Genomic DNA, 23,289 nt, shown 5'->3' on the forward strand with positions numbered 1-23,289 from the left:
AGCATTAAGAGATTGCTGCTTCCATTTAGCTAATAACCTCTTGAGCTCGTATCTATCTTTGCAAGCTAAAATAGCTAAAGCAGCTTCTTTTTCAAAAACATAACCCTCAGGAATAACAGGCAAGTCTTCATCATCACTTTCATCAATATAATCAGTTTCAATAATTTCTTTCTCTCTAACCCTAGCAATTTGTTTATCAAGAAATTCACTAAGTGGCACAGTAGTATCAAGCATAGAAGTAGTTTCATCATAAGTATCATGCATAGCAGAAGTGGCATCATCAATAACATGCGACATATCAGAACGAATAGCAGAAGCAGGTTTAGGTGTCGCAAGCTTACTCAAAACAGAAGGTGAATCAAGTGCAGAGCTAGATGGCAGTTCCTTACCTCCCCTCGTAGTTGAGGGATAAATTGTTGTTTTAGCGTCTTTCAAGTTCTTCATAGTGACCAGCAGATATAAATCCCAAGTGACTCAAAGAATAGAGCTATGCTCCCCGGCAACGGCGCCAGAAAATAGTCTTGATAACCCACAAGTATAGGGGATCGCAACAGTTTTCGAGGGTAGAGTATTCAACCCAAATTTATTGATTCGACACAAGGGGAGCCAAAGAATATTCTCAAGTATTAGCAGTTGAGTTGTCAATTCAACCACACCTGGATAACTTAGTATCTGCAGCAAAGTATTTAGTAGCAAAGTAATATGATAGTAGTGCTAACGGTAACAAAAGTAACGGTAGCAAAAGTAATATTTTTGGTGGTTTGTAGTGATTGTAACAGTAGCAACGGAAAAGTAAATAAGCAAAGAACAATATGTGAAAAGCTTGTAGGCATTGGATCGGTGATGGAGAATTATTCCGGATGCGGTTCATCATGTAACAGTCATAACATAGGGTGACACAGAACCAGCTCCAATTCATCAATGTAATGTAGGCATGTATTCCGAATATAGTCATACGTGCTTATGGAAAAGAACTTGCATGACATCTTTTGTCCTACCCTCCCGTGGCAGCGGGGTCCTAATGGAAACTAAGGGATATTAAGGCATCCTTTTAATAGAGAACCGGAACAAAGCATTAACACATAGTGAATACATGAACTCCTCAAACTACGGTCATCACCGGGAGTGGTCCCGATTATTGTCACTTCGGGGTTGCCAGATCATAACACATAGTAGGTGACTATAGACTTGCAAGATAGGATCAAGAACTCACATATATTCATGAAAACATAATAGGTTCAGATCTGAAATCATGGCACTCGGGCCCTAGTGACAAGCATTAAGCATAGCAAAGTCATAGCAACATCAATCTCCGAACATAGTGGATACTAGGGATCAAACCCTAACAAAACTAACTCGATTACATGATAGATCTCATCCAACCCATCACCGTCCAGCAAGCCTACGATGGAATTACTCACGCACGGTGGTGAGCATCATGAAATTGGTGATGGAGGATGGTTGATGATGACGACGGCGACGAATCCCCCTCTCTGGAGCCCCGAACGGACTCCAGATCAGCCCTCCCGAGAGGTTTTAGGGCTTAGCAGCGGCTCCGTATCGTAAAACGCGATGAATCCTTCTCTCTGATTTTTTTTCTCCCCGAAAGTGAATATATGGAGTTGGAGTTGAGGTCGGTGGAGCGTCAGGGGGCCCACGAGGTAGGGGGCACGCCCCCCACCCTCGTGGACAGGGTGTGGGCCCCCTGACATGGATTTTTCTTCCAGTATTTTTCTTATTTTCCAAATAGATGTTCCGTGGAGTTTCAGGTCATTCCGAGAACTTTTGTTTCTGCACATAAATAACACCATGGAAAGTCTGCTGAAAACAGCGTCAGTCCGGGTTAGTTCCATTCAAATCATGCAAGTTAGAGTCCAAAACAAGGCAAAAGTGTTTGGAAAAGTAGATACGACGGAGACGTATCAATTGCCAGGAGCATGGATGCCCAGAATGCCCTCAGTCTATGTCTGTCTATATAGGCTTTAAGGAAAAAGGCTAGTAAGTCGTAAGCCACAAATCAAGGCAAGTGGCAAAGCCCATGAGCGCAAGTTGACGAACAGAAACTAAATTGTATGCAAGGGACTCAACAAGCATGACCTTCTCGATCGTGAGATCCTGAGAAATGACAACCTTGCCGAGTCCCAATACCTTAGAGGACGAGGCATCACCCCACTCGGCATTGGTGGGCATAGATGGAATCTTGTGCACGTCCACCACCAAGTCCTTGCTTCTGTTCATATGATTTGTAGCTCCACTATCGAGCAACCATGATCCCCCACCGGAAGCAAATACCTACAAGAGATCAATGCTTGGTTTTAGGTACCCATTTTGTAATGGGTCCTTTGATGTTAGTGACAAGGGTCTTAGGAACCCAAATAGACCATTCAATGTACTCATAAGGAGAACCAACAAATTTGGCATAAACATGCCCATCACTAGCACGGCACAACACATAAGAAGGGTTAAAGTCGTCGGCTTTGTTGGAAGGGGTGGCATTGCCCTTCTTGACACCACCACCCTTCACATTGTTCTTATTCTCCTTGGAAGCACCCTCTCCCTCCTTCACAAAATTTTGCTTGAGAGGAGGAGGTCGTTTGGTCTTGTCATTCTTCTTCTTGTTCTTGGACACGGGTGCGAACCCAATCCCTTCCTTGGCCACAACTTCCTTTTGATTACTCAAAAGGTTGTTGAGGTTCTTCTCACCTTGTATGCACGACACAAGGCCTTTCTCAAGTTGCTTCTTCAACTTTGCGTTCTCCTCAACAAGATGCACATGCTCACAACATTGGTTAGTAGCATTTGCATTATCAATTAAAATCATGTGAGGAAAAGTGGCTTTCTCCTTGGTTAGCTTCTCTTGGAGTTGATCATGAGACTCCTTGAGGTTATGCATGAACACCTTTCAAGGCCTTGTGAGCCTTGTCAAGTATATCAAACTCCTCCTTGAGTCTAGCAAGATCAACCCCAAGCTTGGCCTTCTCGGAGTTTAGCACACGAGATACAACAAGTGCATGATCAAGATCTTTCTTTAATTTAGCATGGTCATCGTTGTATGACTCCTCAAGAGCCAAACGAAGACCTCGCTCTTCCTCAAGAGCATTGGAAAGATTCAAAATCTCATCGGCATAGTCACGACTATGCCCCTCCATCTTAGAGATGGTATCTTCGTGAGCCTCGATCATGTCATTGGCTTCACCAAGTTGTTCCAAGAGAGCAACGAAGTGCTTCTTCGATTTACCCTTGAGTTTACTCATAAAAGACTCAAACTCATTCTCCTCCACATTATACCCCTCATGTTCATCAATGCAATCCGTCAAAGAAGGATTATTGATGATGGTAGTTTTGATGTTGGGGGTTACCTTGTTGGTGGCTTTAGCCATGAGGCACTTGGCGGTGATGTTCTCATTGGGTGAGTCGAAGAGAGACACCCGTGGAGTTGTCGCAATGGCAACAGAGGCCATGGAAACCGACTCACTGTCTTCATCATCATCATCATCCTCATGGTACTCTGTGCCACCAACCCCTTGGGAGGAGTCTTCTTGGTGAAGTTGCTCTTGTTGGGGAAAGACTTGGCCTTGTCCTTTCGGATGAGCTTGCCACCATTGTCTTCCCTCTTCTCATAAGGACATTCCGCAACAAAATGGCTCACATTGCCACAATTATAGCAAGTCCTCACTCGTTGCTTGACCTTCGTGCCACTTGAGTTGTTCTTGTTGAAGTTGGGCCTTGTGTTCTTCTTGCTCCAAAATTGCCTTGAAGCAAGAGACATGTGTTCATGATAAGCATACTTCGTATCTTCGGGGTTGCTCTCCTCTTCTTCCTCTTCGTCCTCTTCTTCCACACTAACCTTGGACTTCAAGGCAAGGTTGGGCTTATTTGCTCTTTGAGAACGTAACACCGCATTGTCGGCGGTCTTGTCCAAGATGCTCATAGCCACAAACTCATCCAACACTTCACTTGAGGACAAGGTGTGGAAGTCCGGCCTTTGACGAATGACGGAGGACATGGCCTTGTGGTAAGGCATCATGGCCTTGAGGAATTTGCGCTTGATCCAATTGTCATCTGTATCCTTGCTCCCATGATCTCGGAGTGAGACCGCGAGTGTAGTTAATCTCCGATAAAGCTCACGAGGTTCTTCATCTTCTTTCATTGCAAACTCATCGGCTTCGTCTTGCACCACTTCATAGTTGGAGCATTGAATGCTTGCGCTTCCCCTGTAGAGGGAAACAATATGGCGCCAAGCATCCTTGGCCATGGTGAAGGGCCGGAGATGAGCAAGATCATCGGGTGGAATAGCATCTTGGATGATGAAGGGAGCATTCTCATTGAATTGATTATCCGCGGCTTCTCTAGGGGTGAAGTTGCTTCGGTCATGCGGATAAAAACCTTCTTCAATGATTCTCCAAAGATTAGTATTAACATGGTTTAAATGACGCTTAAAGCGATAAACCCAAGAATCAAAATCTTCATTTTTCACAATCTTAGGGGGAGGACCGGCATGATTCAAATGAGTGGAAGGAATCGGTCCACCATAAGTAAGCGGAGGTTCCACATGGGCAAAGATGTCGTTGACATTTTTACCACTAGAAGAAGGGGCCTTTTCACTAGTAGCTCCCCCCTTGTCGGAGTTAGCATCCGTCACCTTGTTAGTGGGATCACCCACTTTCATCGGTGCGGTGGATAATTTAAGCCCTTCTAAGAATTTGTAAAACATGCTTTCAACCTCGGTCGTCATGGAGGTTTTCAATGTGTCCAAAGCCACATTGAATTCCTCACGAGAGACCATGGTTCCCCCATCGGCCGTAGACGAGATTGGATTGACACCGGAGTGCTCCTCACCACTGTCTACGGTGTCAACCATACTCTTCGGACGGTAAAGTCCTTAATAAAGAGACGAGGCTCTGATACCAATTGAAAGGATCAATATAGTTGACTAGAGGGGGGGTGAATAGGCAACTAACAATTTTTAGCTTTTCTTTACCAATTTAAACTTTGCATCAAAGTAGGTTGTCTAGATATGCAACTAGGTGAGCAACCTATATGATGCAACAACAACAAGCACACAAGCAAGCAAGGGATATGACACAAATAAGCTTGCACAAGTAAAGGCACGAGATAACCAAGAGTGGACCCGGTGAAGACAAGGATGTGTTACCGAAGTTCCTTCCTTTTGAAGGAAGTACGTCTCCGTTGGAGCGGTGTGGAGGCACAATGCTCCCCAAGAAGCCACTAGGGCTACCATAGTCTCCTCACGCCCTCACACAATGCGAGATGCCGTGATTCCATTATTGGTGCCCTTGGAGGCGGCGACCGGACCTTTACAAACAAGGTTGGGGCAATCTCCACAACTTAATTGGAGGCTCCAAACGACACCACGAAGCTTCACCACAATGGAATATGGCTCCGCGGTGACCTCAACCATCTAGGGTGCTCAAACACCCAAGAGTAACAAGATCTGCAAGGGATTAGTGGGGGGAATCAAATTTCTCTTGGTGGAAGTGTAGATCGGGGCCTTCTCAACCCATCCCTAGAAAATCAACAAGTTTGATTGGCTAGGGAGAGAGATCGGGCGAAAATGGAGCTTGGAGAAACAATGGAGTTTAGGGATGGAAGAGGTAGTCAACTCGGAGAAGAAGACACACCTTATATAGTAAAAGAACAAATCCAACCGTTATCCACCAACTCAGCCTGCGAAGCACGGTACTACCGCGCCGGGGGCGCGGTACTACCGCAAGGGCACACGGTACTACCGCAAGGCACTGCGGTAGTACCGCCCATGCAGCAGTATCTGAACTAGCCCAGAAGGGATGCGGCAGAGGGCGGTAGAACCACTGGCGCGGTACTACCGCTCCCCCTTGCGGTACTACCGCAAGGCAGGGTTTGACTAGATTTGGGAAGGCATGGACATATCAAAATACATCCGTGGCAACTTCCGCTGAGTTGGGATCTATGCAAAAATCCGACACGATAGTACAGCAAGCCAAGAGCGGTACTACCGCGCGGGGCGCGGATGTAAAAAATTACATCCGCCCCTAGTACCGCAAACGCAGCAGCGCCTGGCCTGAGGCCATAGTACTACAGCTCCAAGGATGCGGTACTACCGTGGGCACTTGCGGTACTACCGCGCCAGAGGCCGGTACTACCGCAAGGGCCTGCGGTACTACCACTCCGAGGAGCAGTACTACTGCATGCCCCAGTTCAGCAACACGACATTTTGCATAGACAAGGAAAGACGGAGGACGCTCCAAAGGGCCAAAGGAAAGATGGTGCAAAAGGAATAGACGTGTACGTGATGATTCCACCAAAACCTTTCCAAAGCGGACCCCCTCTTAATAGTACTGCTTTCCTACGACTCAAATCCACCGAAAAGAAACGTAGAGAAACGTCGTCTTCAATAGTCTTCGAGGGACACCAAATCGTCTTGTGCCTAGTCATGATATGTCTGAAATACTCAATGCACACGATTAGTCCACAAAAGCATTGTCATCAATCATCAAAACAACTAAGGGATAAAAATGTCCTTACAGCAACCAAGGTTGTAGGACTGGGGCAGACAGGAGCAGAGCCATCTCAATTCCAATCCAATTTTGCCATCAGGCATACTAATAAGGTTTGCAGTTTTCCAAGTTAGTCAACTGATTCCAGGTATCCTTATATTTGTCATTACTGTTGTAAATTAATTTAATTGTCATTTTGTCCTTTTTGGAATCATGTTCACTCTAAAGCACTCAGATGCTTTGGCGGTTAGTGCTGCATCTGGTGGACCCAGAGGCAAAGAAAACAGGAGACGGTTTCATTGGGCCTTCACTTTGTTTCGTGGGCTGAAACTAGTGAGCCTACATAAAGAAAAATAATTGTCAGAAAAAAAGGAGAACACCGAACATGACCTCTTCCTCTTCGAGAGAGATCCCCACCCAAATCACAGGGAACGCCGGCCAGATGCCTGCGCATTCCTCCATCCCGTGTCTCTTATCTGATGCCTTGTTTCACCACGCCGGCGGCGCGTGCAGCAGGGAAGGGCTTGGCCTGAGCGGGGGGAGGCACCAGCACTAGATGGACTGTTTATAAGTCCCATACAGCTTAGTGATTCAGCTAGATTATAAGTGTGGATCGGTCCACGCACAGTCCTTGCCTGCATTCACGTCAGCTGATCGATCTTGTGCAAGCAGGCTCTCGGCGTCTGATCCTCTAATTCACGGGCTAGAAGTAGTTGATCAGGCGGCGGCACTGAAACCTCATATGGCCGCTCATGCGAGCGGGCACGGTCATATGGAATGGCGTCTTTCGGTCTGGAGACGCGGTGATGATTCCTCCTTTGGCCTCATTGCTTGATTCTTTTACGGTAGGTGATTATTACTTGAAGTATGTGATTTCATTGTTATTTCTGAGAATTTTCTCCATGTTGTGCTAAGTAGTCAAAAAAACATTACCTAAGAGATTATCAACAAAAAGAGGTGCGCTAACGTCGTAAAATTCCACAAAGCCTACCGTGTAGGCACAAAATGTCTAGCAAAATTAGCACATAAATTGGTCTCATCAAGCCCCTTGTCAAACTTTTCGATGAACATGTAAGTTGTCGTTATGATCACCGTGTTACAAATAATGTTTGAGCAACCCAAAGTTTGTCGTACTGACTACGATACTCTCGTGGTCTAAGAAACTAAATCACACATTAACACTCTGTGTTATAATAATTGACTTCTAACGATTGTATCTCAAATTATAAAAAAAACAAGTTTGGGTCGATTCAATACGATCATTTTTCTAACGCCATATTCTCAAAGTTGTTTTATGACTATTATTACAATTAACGATATCTTAAAATCAGGAAAACGTTATCACTAGCAACACTTGAGCTAATTTTAGAGGCGGGACTAAGAATTAAATTTTACCGTTTATCACTCCACACGTGCATATGAGTTTCCACTGAACCGCATATTTCAGGATCATAGCAGTTATAGCATAGATATAATTTTAATTTATGAACTTGAAAATGTAATAATACAATATTATTGCCTCTAGGGCATATTTCCAACACAATGCACTGTCGATGCAACGCAAATAATGCCATGATGAATGTAATGAACAAGTAATTATCACGGTATAGTAATTATAACACGAAAGAATCTAGAGAGCTGTTACACACTAAAACATCATGTACTTTTGCTTATTGTCATCTGTAACACAAGGTTTGGTTGGCAAGCAAATAGTTATGTAAAGAATTTGTTGGAAATAAAAGGATTGTCCGTTAGTGGTGATACTTTTCCAACAAATTCCATAAGTGCGACCAATTGTGTTACAAACATGATTAAACAAAATTACAGGAAACCCCCGGTATTGCATTAAGTTAGCATCACATCTCTTTATTTCTACATCAACCAAGGCATAACTTATTAGGGGGGGCGGGTCACTTGTAATTTCCTCTTAATAGGTTGGAGTCTTGATAATTGTTTTGTTTACACAATTGAAATTTATGGATAAAATAATCATTGTTTAGAAGCACAACATTCACTCACACCATTCATAATTGTTATTTGTTTTTGTACGTGCACCATGAAAAGAGTTACAAAATTACTATGCAAACAACTAAATCATGGTAAAAAATGCAAAAAGGAAGTAAGAAAACAAATGTAAAATAAAAAATAACTAATTCTATTCTCCAACTCGAAACCCTCCTTTTCTTCATTTGGTAGGATATAATGTCACATTATTAACACCACTTAAACTTAATCATTATACAACAATTATGGTATAGTGCATACTAAAATGGGACAATGAAAACCACATGACATAAGAAAATACTATTTAGGAACTGTGACCGATATGGTAATATCATTAATGCTGCATGACTCGGGAGCACAAGATGTCCCGTGATTTTCCACCCTTACATTGAAATATGCTGGTTGTTTAGGCTCGGCCATGATCATTCTCTCATTGCTTAGCATCGCAACAACATCTGCCGTGGTTGGTCGATCAGATGCATTATCTTGTACACACAATAATGCTATGTTAATGCATCTCATCATCTCTATCGGGTTACTCTTAGTAACCAATGATGCATCAGCGAGATCAATCCATCTTCCCTCTTTCCATAATTGCCATGCCTATTTGCAAATTCATCACATAATGAATGTTATATATCGAATAAAAATATGACATGATTAAGTTTGTGTTTGTTTGCTCACATATCCAAGGAGATTGATGAAATCTCCACATTGTCGGCCACCAGAATTTCGCTTTCCACTAATGATCTCAAAAATAATAACACCAAAGCTGAAGACGTCGGATTTAATAGAGAAGATGCCTTCCGAAGCATACTCAGGGGGCATGTAGCCGCTAAAATGTTATATGATACATATGAAGAGTTATTGTATATAGTTGAATTTTATTATAAATATTCATGGGTAGATTTATTCCTATGGAACTTACTATGTACCAAACACTCTTCTTGTAGTGTTTTGTTCACTGCCATTTGAGTTGAATATTTTTGCTAGCCCGAAATCCGAAATTTTCGGCTTCATTTCGCTATCCAAGAGAATGTTGCTCGGTTTAAGATCTCGATGTACGACGCGCAATTGGGAGTGCTTATGTAGGTAAAGAAGTCCATGAGCTATTCCTTGAATTATTGCTACAAGTGTGGACCAATCTAGCAAAGCTCTTTTATTTTCATCTGCGAATCATTTAGATATTAGTATAACAAGGGAAAAAAGATATGAAAATGACCAAAAGTTGTACTATGGAATGGAACTAAGAAATCCAAATGCATCTCAGTTAGCTAGGGAATGGAACTATAATCATGGGGGCAGACAAAAACAAAATTGCAATTTTTAGTCATTTTCATGAGTGAAGAAACAATATTTAAACTAAATTAAAAAAAAACTCAAAATGCATACCAAAGATGAACGAGTCCAAGCTTGTGTTTGGCAAATATTCATAGACCAATATCTTCTCCTCTTCATGAGAGCAACAACCTAAGAGCCTAATAACAAATTCTTATGCTTGAGTTTGGCTATGAGCTGGACTTCATTTTTGAACTCTGTGAAACCTTGACCCGAATGTGGAGCAAGTCTCTTAAGTGCTATCTCTGATCCCTCGGGTAACTGGCCCTGGGAAAAAATATATTCAAAATGTTAGTCTGTTTCTAGTATACACTGTAGTACACCACTCCCAGTTACGAATTATCAGTTAGGTTGGTCACAGGAACGTTGCCTCGGCCTCATCAATTATATGTGTCAGTCATATAATAATAATTCTAATTTATGCAATCATGTTATTAATTTGGCAAATATATATAATTTACCTTGTAGACAGTGCCAAAGCCACATTGTCCAAGTTTGTTTTCTTCTGAAAAGTTATTTGTGGCCACTAGTACCTGTTCAAACTCAAACATGGAGAACTCTGAATTCTTCCCTTGCCAAACTAGTTGTTCCTCTCCCGCTTTACCTGAGTTTTAATAGTACATATGTGGTTGAGAGCAGGTGTAATCTCTCTTGAAGTAATGATAGATGCTATGTGCGGAGCATCTAATTAACATTGACATTAATTGGAACTAATTTAAACAATAGCGCAATGGAAATTGTTTCAGTAAGTAATAACTATATAATACCTCTTCTTTTCCTTGTAATCCGACGGGAGCAAAAGATGAAGCAGAGAAATGCTGCTGCCGCTAGAAGAAGTATAACTATGGGAATTGCCCACAGTTTGCTCATACTCCTCCCTAACATACCAATTAAATACAGTAATTAATAACCGGGTACATACGTGATAATGTTAGCTTTGACTCATAATCTCTTGTATATATGATCGTGTAGGCAGAAATCACTAGTAACCTGCACCAATAAAATGGCTGCATGCAGCGGCGAGTCTACTGGACGGGCTTAAACAGGCTCAAGCCTGCCCTCCAAGAAACAATATATTCATCCCAGCTCAATGGTACATCTACGATCGAGAGCAAACACACAACACCACACATGCACAGCGAACATGCACCACAAACGAATGCCCAGCATCCATCTACTGTGTAATTACTAGTTCATGTACAATTAACTAATTTAGTGTCCAATACAACTTATTTGTGAAAAAAGAAGAGTACAAAAATGAGTATGCATGCACGTACTCCTCACGCTGAACGTTATTTTGCAAGGTAAATTCAAATTTTGATTCAAAATTTCATATATATTTTCAAAAATCCTAGAAAAAATCCAGTTAATGCTGCATGTTTTAAGTAGTAATTTGGAAATTCCGAGCTTATTTTGACAACAAGACATCATGGTTAATTTTTTTCCAAAAGAGAGCTTAGTTTTCTCGCCGTTGATTTGAGCCTACCCTTCATTTTCTTTCTAGATTCGCTACTGGCTGCATACATCACTCTGATGCAGAGGCCGGGGGCATTCCCCCTTTTCAAAAAAAAAAAGAAGAAGAAGAAATCACTAGCAACCACGGGAACTTACTCTTGCGTTTTGCCGGAGTCGGGGCTAGCGACGGCGCCGGCGGTGGCGTGAGGCGCAGCGTTGCTTCACCGCCATAGAACCGATACGCCTCGTACCTGAAATAACACCGTATGGCGTTGATCTGTGCTCCCATGCGTAGGGACATGGTGGCGTTGACCACGCCGAGGAGACGACGCAGGCACGCCAAGCAGTCGACGGTGGACGCGTCTGGTCTGCACTGTGCCAGGGAGCGCACCATCGGGAAGGTCGTGCCGCTGTCCATGATGCCGGTGGCAAATCGCCGCGGCGCCGCGCTGGCCGCCTTCTCCACCGTCTGCACCAGAAGCTCGCGGGTGAGGCTGGTGATGAGGCGGACGTCATCCACATCGCCGGTGACGTTCTTGTCGTTCCATCTCTCGGCTGGCGTGTCATCGCCGCCGTTTTCGCCAGACGGCGGCGCGATGATGTCGTCTCTGGAGTAGACGAGGATACAGCGGTCGCCGTAGTCGTGGTAGGTGTCCTTGTAGCACTGCTCCCGCGGCGCAGCGTTCAGCACCTTGTCAGTCATGTTGCGGACGCACTCGCGGCAGTAGGACTCGTTGAAGACGACGCCGACGATGTCGCCGCGGCATAGCGCGAATGCGTAGACGATGTCGGGGGCTTGGCCGAAGGCGGCAGTGGCGAAGCGTACCGGGGAGGAGGAGGTGTTATTTGGGAGGGTGACCAAGACGGTCTTAAGGTTGTCGCAGAACACATCGGCAGCCGCGAGGAACCGTGTGAGTACGAGGAGCAGGAGGACGACGCCGACGGTGGCCATGGCTAGGCTAGCCCGACTGGCTAGACTGCTTCTTGTTTTTCTTCTGCAAGATTATATCAACTTAGTTCCTTTATATATTTGCAGTTCACCGTCAGTTACTTGGACTGGAATCCTTTTTTCAGCTTTTAGTTCTTGAAAAAGAGAATATATAATTCTCGGCCTCAGCACCGAATTGGATGTTCGAACTCAGTGCCCTTATATATTTGCAATTCACTGTCAGTTACTTGGACTAGAATCCTTTGCTTCGATTAATGCAGACTGGGTCTTGTTATTTCAGTTGATTCGCACCGGCCGGCCAGTTGTTTTCAGTCAACAGATACCTTATATGTGATTCCAGTCTCACTAAGTATATGTGTTTTTCAAGTTAACCTGACTAGCTAGACTGCTTCTCGTTCTTCTTTCCAGATGATCAACTTAGTGCCATTATATATTGGCAATTCACCGTCAGTTACTTAGACCGGGCCCTTTTTCAGCTCCTTTTCTAAAAAAAGAGAGTGGAAAACCCTGATCTTAGCATCGATTGTTTAATCACCGTGAATTACTATGTCTTGTTTTGCACCGGCAGTCGGGCTTTCAGTCCACACGTACCTTGTAGACCTATATGGTTTGAGACTCACCAAATGTCGATTGTTTAAGTGGTCTCTGTCATCGTCCTGATTTCATCTGTGGGAATACATGAATGTCGTGTCATCGGTAACCCACAAATACACCATCAACAACGATTTCCACTTAACACATACTCCCTTCGTTCCAAAATAGATGACTCAACTTTGTACTAACTTTAGATGTAAAGTTAGTACAAAGTTGAGTCATCTATTTTGGAACGGAGGGAGTATGACTCAAACACCCATGATAAGAAAACTACTACTAAAGGCCATAGAAGGGAAACAACTAGGTAATGCAGTACCACCAACTAGGGAAGGTTTTAGACCAGATTTACATCCCGATTCAAAGTGCACGCAGGCAACAACCAGGTGTAGTTAGATTCAGCATTGAGAAATCAACAGAGGCTTCCTCAGGTATTCTGACAGGAAGACAGATAACTCCTTCAGATTCTGTTTGATTTGGTCCTGTGACAGAACTAACCAGTACGTGATGGTTCTCAAGATGTACGTGATAGTTCACAAGATGTTCCACCGCACCAGTTTGACAGAAATCCACTGGAAATTATTAAATATCATGGAGTTTCTAAATTTCCAAATATTCAACAACACAACAGAGCAAACAGTGTTTGAACCAGAGAACCTATTATTTGCAAACCAGTTCCTAGCAACTGAAATAGAATCGTAACCTACTGGAGACCAAAAGAGTTCCCTGATGACACGCCAGATTACTATGGCCACCACACAGTCAAAACAAAGATGTTGTGTGGTTTCCTGTTCACAGCAAAAACACATTCCAGATGTTTGAGTATATGCCTTTTTCTAAGATTATCTCTGGTCATAAGTTTATTATGTGAGAACAGCCAAAGAAAAATATGAATTTTAGGGGGAACTTTGAGCTTCCAGACTTCAAGATGTGTGTTGGCTGCACTCCCCTGAAATTGATTATATGATACGGGAGCTAGTGGAGCATCTACCATTGTTCACCAGCTGCCAAATCAGCGAGTCTGTGTCATCAGATAAAAGTAATGCTACGGGCAATATCAAGCAGTTAATACCATAGCTCCACGAGCCAATCGTCAAAATCCTCCTAAAAGTTAGTTTGAGCTGGGTACCATCCCTCTAAACGACACACTTGCTGAGATGGAAAGCTGCATGTTGTGATAATTAGACATAATGGGGATCAACTATTTAGGTATACTAGATGATATCTCACACGTTGCCGTGGGAATAGGTGGCACTATATTCTGATGAGATTGGTTGTATGGAGCATAAATATTTGTATTAATAACATTCCAAGCTAATATAATTATTGTATAGTGCAAAATATTTATCTAATATAAGTAGTATGATATACATTTTCAGTTTGTCTAATTCACATCTAGATATTTTTTAAGGATGCCACATCTAAGCTCCCACAAACATATAATGCAGCAACAAGAAACAGAAAAAACTAGGACAAGAAAATAGACCGCAAACAGAGTTGACATCAGCTTAGATGTGACATAACTATGTCACATCTAGATGTGTCCTAGACAGACCCATACATTTTCCCATGCATGGTTGTATATTGAGGTGGACCTTTTGCCATACATGCATAGTTGCATGTTGAGGTGGCAAGTTTGCATTAAAGATGCTAGTTGGGTGGAGCACGCAATTGAAAAATGAGAAAAAAGAAAATAATTGATGAGGTGGCAATGTGTTGTGACCTTATATGTTTTTTCCAAATCCCTAGATAGTTGCTTGTTTTTTCTTCTCAGATAATCAACTCAGTGTGAAGTGGTGTTTTGGCTCTCGGGTGCATCTGCACCCGTGGGTGCAACGGCGATGGCTAGGGTTTTGGATCGGGATTAGGCCGATACCATGTATAAGAATAGAGATGTGTTTGGTGGAATTGATGTTTATTGCTTGAGCCTTGTGGGCATAAATATATGAGTACATGATCTTCTTGGAGTACAAGACAAGATATAATAAATTCTACTCTATCCTATAATTCTTAAATAATCACGATGCTCAACAAACCTGACTAGCTAGACTGCTTCTTGTTGTTCTTCCGCCAGATGATCAACTCAGTGCAATTATATAGTTGCGATTCACTGCTAGTTACCTAGATCAGGCCCTTTTTCAACTTTATTTTTAAAACAGTGGAAAACCCCGATCTTAGCATCGATTGTTTAATCACCGTCAGTTACTATGTCTTGTTTCGCACCGGCAGTTAGGCTTTCAGTCCACACGTAGCTTGTATATGGTTTCAAACTCACCAAATATCGATTATTTAAGTGGTCTCTGTCATCTTCCTGATTTAATATTTGGGAATACATGAATATGTCGTCATCAATCACCCACAAATATACCAGCAACGACGATTTCCACTTAACATCTTGACTCAAGCACCCATGAATTGTAAACAAACTTAAAAAAGATTTGTAACAAGGGGGAGCTCCCCGGTTACATTTTATAAACCAAATTACCTGTTGCATCAATTGACGCAGAGACCAACTACATGCCGGAACTTAAACGAATTATTTGATAGATTTTTTTCCTCGGCGGGTAGATTATGTCTGGATGTCCTCGAGTCGCATCAGTTCTTTCGAGTGGGAGTCCTTGGTTCGGATGGTTTAGGTCATGTACCATGGCGGGTGTGGTCGGCGTTTCTATCGACCCGGCTACTGGGTTGTCCGTTCATAACAATCCAACCATGGTGCATGAGCGAAACATTTCTGGATTCCACTCGGTTTTCCCACTCAGAGGCCGGCTTTTGATAGACCCCGTGACGATGGCAATGAATGAGGAGTAGTATATTTCTTAGCACTCATTACGTAATAATAATTAGCAACACGGGTTTGTTCAGGTTCGTCCCATAATCAGCATGGATAAGTGATGTCTCCGGTGACTAACCCTCTCGGTGATAGCAACCGTTTGGTTGTGCTAGTCACACTTAGACAAAGTTCCGACTTTCTTGCGGGTTATCTTTAGGCTACCAGTTGGATCCATATGTGGTCTTACTTCGTCGGGGGGAGGAGCGGGCGCCTCCGGCCTTTGGTGCAACGAATGGGAGGTAGTCGCTCGGGGTTTATTCAACCGATTTGGTTGGCCTGCTAGTAGGATTTGTGATGCATGAGAACTCATATACTTCTACCTCTTGTGGCTTTATTGCAATTTGAGCTGCCCATTGGGGCCTTTATGTTTAAACTACTTTTGTACTGGATCACGTAAACGTTAAAATAATGTTGTGTGCACCACTCGGTTCAGAAGCCGAGGGCATTTCCCTCTTTTCAAAAAAGAGAAGAGAAAATTTGAGAGCTCTACTCAAAAGCCAAATGCCTTTGATCCATATAGACCCTTTGGGGGTGCAAATCTGTCTCTAGTTGACCACACGGATTCATCCATGAGCTTCCTTGTCCATCACCCAAAGAAATTTTCTATGCATGTTATCAGTCTTCTTAGTTGCCAATTAGTTCTTGGTGAAAATAATGACAGAATATGTGGCCAGCAGTTTTGTGAGAACGGAGTTAACAAGCACAAATCTTCCATGATGGTTCAACAGGTTCCCTTTCCAGAGTTAACAAGGATCGGTTTCCCCCTCTGTATTATGTATTACTTCAATTTTGTTTGGGGGTTAATTTAGGTAGCCAGATAAGAATTCCAGTAATGATTCGGAAAGCTAATGATTGTGCGCATCAACCGATGGAGAGGTAGGGGCATAACCTCCTTTTTGAGAAAATAAATCAGAAAGCTAAGAAAGCCAGGATGATAATTTTGATTTGTGGTATAGTAGCTAGACTAATTCATGTGTTCCATGTGCTAGTCCAAATCTAGTCTAGTGCATTAATTGAACTATGAACTATTACTATGAAAATTATGGTTAGAAAACAAATCCGTGTGCCAATAGCAATAGAATGTCTTTTGGTAATAGCGTACTACTACACACCGGTCCAATTATAAATCAACCCGTTTTCAAAGCAGATGAGACTTCTAAGTCCTACGGGAGGCCACCTATATCTCATCTCATGCGCTGGTAGTGACTAGCATAAAATTATCGGTTCAATGCTGCAACAGAACAACCAGGAAGCAACATCATATCATCTTCCTATCCATGCATGGTCATCACTCACTAGATCATGATGATCATGCCTTCCCCACATGCATGCATTTACCAAGATGATATATGAACAATACCTAGCACTCTTCAATCATTAACTTATTGTCTTAGCTAGAAAAAGCATTTAGCTTTGTACATGGATAATTTATTAATGTAACATCTTGTTTCTACCATCATGGATCAATCTGCCATATTCCAGAGAAAGCTTAAGAGAATCAAAACTCCAACTGCCACCAAAAGTATGTATTGTTTTGAAAATTTGTACAAGCATAACTGTGGTTCTGGTTGTCTATGTCCATCGTACAAAAAACATTCCAAGTATGGTATAGAGAAAAAGTTATACACTACATATTACACTTCCACGTATGGAATGCATAAAACAACATCTATGATATCACTGAATCAACATTGACTCGGTAATAATTAGATGACACAAAAGATCTACCTAGGAGTTGTGGCAGATATGGTTACATCATTAACACTACATGGTACAGTAGTTTTAGATGACTCTCCGTTGCCCACCATTAAATTGAAATACGCTGGATGCTTAGGCTCAGGTAGATTCATAGTCATGCTGCTTAGCATCGCAACAACATCCAACATGGTTGGACGATCAACTGCATTCTCTTGTACACACAACAGTGCGATGTTAACGCACCTCATCATTACTGTCGAGTGACAATTGGGAAGCAATGAGGTTTCAACAAGTTCGATCCATCTTCTCTCTTTCCATAATTGCCAAGCCTATTTTAAGTTTCATCACATACTTAGTAGGACACCACATAAAGAAAGCTTTTTTTTTCAAGTTATAAGGATTTCTATGAACTCACATATCCAAGGAGATAGATGAAATCTCCACATTGATGGCTTCCAGAATTCCTTTTCCCACTAAGGATCTCGAGAGTTAAAACACCAAAGCTGAATACATCGGATTTGATGGAAAAGATGCCCTGAGAAGCATACTCGGGAGCCATGTAGCCACTAAAATGATAAAACAATGTTATATGTGCAATTACTATATGGTTGACCTGTAATATAAATGTTCAAAAATGGACTAACTGATACAAAACTTACTATGTACCAGCCACTCTTCTTGTAATGATTCCTTCGGCGTTAGAGCTAAATATTTTTGCTAGTCCAAAGTCTGAAATTTTAGGATTCATTTCGTTGTCCAGGAGAATGTTGCTTGGTTTAAGGTCTCGATGTATGACACACAACCGAGAGTGCATATGTAGGTAAAGAAGTCCTTCTGCAATTCCTTCAATTATTTCAAGACGTTTGTTCAAATCAATTAAAACTTTTCTATTATTATCTGCACATGAACGAAATGTTAGTATGATAGAGATAAAAAATGTAAAAATAACAATGAAAAGTTGGAAAGCACAATCATAAATGAAGTGCAACTATACACACAGGGCTTCTCAAAACAATATAGTTATATTGTTAGCCATTCCTTATGCATCAATATCTAGCCTATGAACCTAGAAGTGCAAATTAATATGTACCAAAGATGAAGAAGTCCAAGCTTTTGTTTGGCAAGTATTCATAGACCAATATTTTCTCCTCTGCTTGAGAGCAGCATCCCAAGAGCCTAACCAAATTCATGTGTTGAAGTTTGGCTATGAGCTCAACTTCATTTTTGAACTCCATCAAACCTTGTCCGGAATGTGAATCAAGTCTCTTTACTGCAATTTCAATTCCATCGGGAAAGTGGCCCTAGGAAACAAATATAAGTTTAGATATTGGTATTATAAAAAAGCCGCAATCAGGTTGCTTTTATGATAGGGATGCATGCATCATTCTGATGCAGAGGCTGGGGGTAATCCTTCTTTTCTAAAAAAAAGTTGCTTTATGATGCACAAGTTATTGCATACCAGTTCCACGATAATGGGTAAAAGCAAATTAACCCAACTTTGGGTCAATATTGTATCTTAATTATAGTTCATATACTAACAAGGCTATCTTGGGATGCTAGTATTTTTCTTCCTTTGATCCATCCGAATGTATGTTGAAAATGTGATAGACATAACCTACGTTTGCATTGGTTACAAAACGAGGGCTATAGAAGGGCGTTACAAATGCACCTTATACCCCTAAAAACAAATGTACCTTATAAACAGGGCCAAATCCACCTTTGCCAAGTTTATTTTCTTCAGAAAAGTTATTTGTGGCCTCTAATATTTGATGAAATTCGAAGATAGAAAACTCAGAGAACTCTGCTTCCATTTCCCAAACATGTTCATCTCCTCCTTGCAACTCGTGGGTATGCCGCTTTTCTCGCAATCTCACTTGACCTGAAAAATTGAGAGTCGGCGCAATCAATTTCTTATGACTCTTTACCGCCGTCGATCTAGATCGTACCATGCGCGCCACCTAACGGGTAGCAACCAGTAAACCCGCTTAGCTATTAAATTAACGGATTGATTTTTTTTACGGGCCTTGGATTTGAAAACCAAATAGCTCGCAGGCGTGTCTTTCCTGGGATTTCATCTGAAACGACGCTCACCCCTCAAAAAAAAAACTGAAACGACGCTCTCGTCTATACCCGGCACAACGACCTAGAAATAGAGCACCGGCGAACCGCCGGCCGCGGCGGCTGACGGGCAGACGCGGTCATGGCCGATTACGTCTCCCATGCTGGCGGCCGGCTTCAACCAGCAACCAGCACGTAATTAGTTGACCTGATCCGATTCTTTGGGGCAAATCGTTGGCGACACTTCCTCTCCTGCCATCGAGATGACGAGTTGACGACAGCGGATAGTGACACGTGAAGCACGAGATTGGGATCGTAGCGTCCGAGCTCCGATGCAGCTCGTCCGTGGGCGATGCAGCGGCCGACGGCGAGGATGCATGGTGGTGGCGGCGAGCTGTTTCCTTCCCAATCTCATCCCCAACTACAAGTATTTCGGTACAGAGGTAGTATATATGAGCAGATGCACCCAATCCCTGTTGGCGCCGGCCATCGCTGTCAAGCCACACAAGCACAATCGTGGAGGACAGCCCAGGCCATGGTAGGTCGTATGTATCAGTTTATTACTTTTCTGCCTAATGGCTACTAGTAGGAATTCCCTACTACTCCCGCCGTCCCATAATGTAAAATATTTTTGGACGTTAGAGTAGCTAGTAATCCTATGCGTGCAATCAGCCGATGTGCACATCTAAATTCATCTACTGCTATTAATTTGCAGATTCAGATAACTTTTGTTGGAGGCGCTGGTATGTTGTGGAAAGATTCAACTAGTAAATTTTGTTGGAGGCACTTGTATCAATCTATCTACACAACTCATCTGAATCGGATTATACACGACGAGGTGGAAGTAGATCAGCTTTTCCCCCGCATCGGCTATGCCTGCATGCATCTCTCAGATGCAGAGGTCGGGGGTCATCCTTCTTTTCAGAAAAAAAAATCAGCTACACCTGAGGCACGAGGGAGACGTGACACTGCGATCTAGATATATAGCTTCTTCTGATGAGCAGCGTTCCAGTAACTAGTTTAATTACTAACCTTTCATGTACCTTCTTCTGAGCCGAGGATAGCAAACGATGAAGCAGAATGCGACCAGTGCTACTGGAGCAGCAACAGATATGGCGATTACCCAAGGTTTGATTCCATGTCCTTCAAAATTAAAAATCAAGAATTCTTCAGAGGGGAAATAAACATCAATAAATTATGATAAGAGAAGCCATAATAATATGTCAACCAAATTAATGAAGAGCCCAATCGTAACTTTAATTGTTTGAACACCCAAATTGAAGTGAATTGGTGGTGGATCACTGATCACATACTCTTTCCTGTAGCAGCAGTAGTGGTAGTAGTAGTTGGGACTGGCGGCACCGGAGTGATGGATGATGGAGTGACCCGCCGCATGGGTTGGCCTTGGTAGAACATATTCACCTCGAACCTGATGTTGCAGCGCAGCACGAGGATCTGCCCTCCCAGGCGCACCGCCGTGGTGGTGTTGACCATGCTGATGATCCGCTGGAGGCACGCCAGGCAGTCGTCAGTGGACAGATCCGGCGTGCACTGAGCCAGAGAGTAGAGCGTTCGGGTTACAGTGCTAACGGAGTCCATGACCGCGGTGGCGAACCGCCTCTCTGCAGCGGCCGCGTCCTGGGCCGTCCGTGTGAGCAGGTCGTGGACGTCCGGAGTGACGGTGCCAGGGTCACCGAAGAAGCTGTCATTTTGGAATGACTGGAAGAGCGTGTCGTTCTCGGTGATGCTGGGGACGAGGAGGTCGTCGCTGGAGAAGCCGAGGACGCACGTCTGCTGCTGCTGCTGCTCGCCGTCGTCGTAGTAGACGGTGGCGCCCAGGTAGTACGGGCACGACCGCTGAGCTTCCTGGAACGATGCGGCGACGCAGTCCCTGCACGCCGTGGCGTTCACGGTGTCGCCACGGCAGAGCGCGAGCGCGTACACCACATCGGTGACTTGGCCGGCGGTTGCGGTGGCAAACAGTTGCGAGGAGGAAGACGCCTTGTTGGGGAGGGTGGCGGCGACGACGGCGAGGTTGGACTGGTAGGTGCTGTTGGCCGTGTAGTTGCCGCCGCTGCCACAGAGCTGCGCCGTTGCCGCTGCCGACGGCAGCGGCATAAGGAGGATGCTAAGCCTTAGGAGGAGCAGGACGACCGCCATGAGATGCTAGTCCTAAAGCTTCTGTGCTGAAGCTCGACCGCTTGGCCTTATTTCATTTGCATGATCACTTGCAAAAATGAAACGAAAGTGCATTCAGTGGCCTGTCTGTACGTTGCTTTCAGTCAAACTCTTTGAAGCGTCGTCAGTTTCTTGCATAAAATACTCATTTCAAAACAAATTAGATTTTCATTATAATAGACTTATTTTGAGTCCAATTAAGTTAAAGTGCTTTGACTCCCATGCCATATTTAATTTATAGAATGAGAGAGAGAAGTAATGGTCATGCATCTTATTTTACGTACATGCACCGTACAAGTCCAAGTAGAGAGAGGGTGCTGCACTTATGCTTTGGAAGCCGAATATATGAAAAATATTTTGTTGGACAGTTTTTTATCTATAAAGCTAGTGTCATCCAATCACAATAATAATAACTTGATTGATGAGATTTTAGATTTGACCCCTCTAAATCAAAATGAAGGGAGTAATTATTTATTCACTCAGTCTTCTAGATCCCGATCGACCGGCCGGCCGATCTAGTCCGCCAGTCAGCAACTTTGAATGGTCTCGTATTATAAGAGTGTCATAAACTACATTGTAAACGTATTCGTTAAAGGCAAATGATTTGATCTGGCTGACTGGTCAAGTTTTCGGCTGGACGTGCGCGAGCCATCACATGAGATGAGATGAGATCGCATGGCCACCCGTACACACAAGGCCCATCCAACCTTATTTTCTTTCCCGTTCCACCCAAAGCTTTCTCTGGATCTCTCTCACTCTCGCGACTGCTTTTCCCTGCACCATCAAGCTCGCAATCGTCAACGGCTCCGCTGCCGCTGTTGCAAGCCCTTTCCTAGAGAACCCAAATAATTCTCAGACCATGCTGGTTACATGGTCGCCGGGTGCGGACCTGGCGGTGCGTCGTTTGCAAGCTCCAGACCGCTATGTTAGAACCGGGGAAGTGCCTATGCTGGCTTCGAGGCAGATGATGCACTATGCTGGTACCCGGCAATGGAAGTTTTGTTGGAACCTCCTGACCTGACCCGCGGTGAGCTGCGACAGGGAGCACACATGGATGTTGTCACCGGTCACCACGGGTGCTGGAACCGGCGGCAACCACGTTCTTTTGTTGGCACCAGCGCCGCAAGCGCCACGAGATGCTGCAACGAGCTCCTATAATTGCTAGGACCGGTCTCTTCGTTTGCTAGAACAGACTTCCTTCGTCAAGACGGCGCTAGTGTTTTCAAAGGACACTATTGGTAGCTAGTCAAGTTAGCGGCAGCGTCTTGTTCTGCTGGAACGCGGCTAGTACAAAAAATCCTATAAGGCATTCTTGCACTAGTAATCCGACTTTGGCCCTTCGAACGGTACAAAGCGTGTCTAGGCATCCTGACTGGAGTCGGCGGGTACACCAACCAGGCAGGACTAGTGTCAGCCAACATACCGGCAAAACAAGGTTGTGGGCATATGGACCGGATTCCGGAGGCACACCAAACCGGGTAGACCATGCGTCGGGTAGGACGACTCAGCCGACGGTCTATGGAACCCACAGAATGTGTGTTCTACCTTGGTAGACCACGCATAGTATAATGCCATCCACACACACGACAATGGGACACAACGTTCATTGGCATAGAAGATAGAACCCAACACCCACGTCTTGCATAAGGTGCAAGACTCAACGACAACAATGGGGCTGCTGAGCTATG

At 43.6% G+C, this 23,289-nt stretch overlaps 1 protein-coding gene and 2 pseudogenes across 5 annotated transcripts; 1 reads left to right on the forward strand and 2 right to left on the reverse strand.

Annotated features, from left to right (window-relative positions):
- The window catches only part of LOC141020631 (putative disease resistance protein RGA4), a 355,307-nt pseudogene that overhangs the window by 322,463 nt on the left and 9,555 nt on the right, over window positions 1-23,289 (forward strand).
- On the reverse strand, window positions 8,802-12,246 carry LOC109751676 (cysteine-rich receptor-like protein kinase 10; annotated as a pseudogene).
- LOC109751675 (cysteine-rich receptor-like protein kinase 10) lies at window positions 17,392-21,583 on the reverse strand. Of its 5 annotated transcripts, none has more exons than XM_073507648.1 (7): window positions 20,775-21,583; window positions 20,456-20,568; window positions 19,060-19,244; window positions 18,456-18,666; window positions 18,025-18,262; window positions 17,781-17,931; window positions 17,392-17,694 (listed from the first exon to the last, which is right to left on the reverse strand). In XM_073507648.1, the coding sequence occupies exons 1-7, from the start codon at window positions 21,581-21,583 to the stop codon at window positions 17,392-17,394; spliced, it is 2,010 nt and encodes a 669-aa protein (XP_073363749.1). The 5 variants fall into 5 exon arrangements, with proteins under 5 accessions (XP_073363749.1, XP_073363748.1, XP_073363746.1 ...); XM_073507647.1 differs by having other exon boundaries at window positions 20,769-21,583; XM_073507645.1 differs by having other exon boundaries at window positions 20,456-20,569; window positions 20,755-21,583.

Source organism: Aegilops tauschii, chromosome 2 (genome assembly GCF_002575655.3).
Source record: "Aegilops tauschii subsp. strangulata cultivar AL8/78 chromosome 2, Aet v6.0, whole genome shotgun sequence".
NCBI classification, from domain to species: domain Eukaryota; kingdom Viridiplantae; phylum Streptophyta; class Magnoliopsida; order Poales; family Poaceae; genus Aegilops; species Aegilops tauschii.

Excerpts from the sequence above, each read along its gene's own strand:
- LOC109751675 (XM_020310562.1), bottom strand. The coding sequence starts at position 21,583 with ATGGCGGTCGTCCTGCTCCTCCTAAGGCTTAGCATCCTCCTTATGCCG. Across the intron at positions 19,245-20,455 it reads CAGAAGAAGGTACATGAAAG|GTCAAGTGAGATTGCGAGAA; the intron begins GTTAGTAATTAA and ends TCAATTTTTCAG. Across the intron at positions 17,695-17,780 it reads TCATCTATCTCCTTGGATAT|GCTTGGCAATTATGGAAAGA; the intron begins GTGAGTTCATAG and ends AACTTAAAATAG.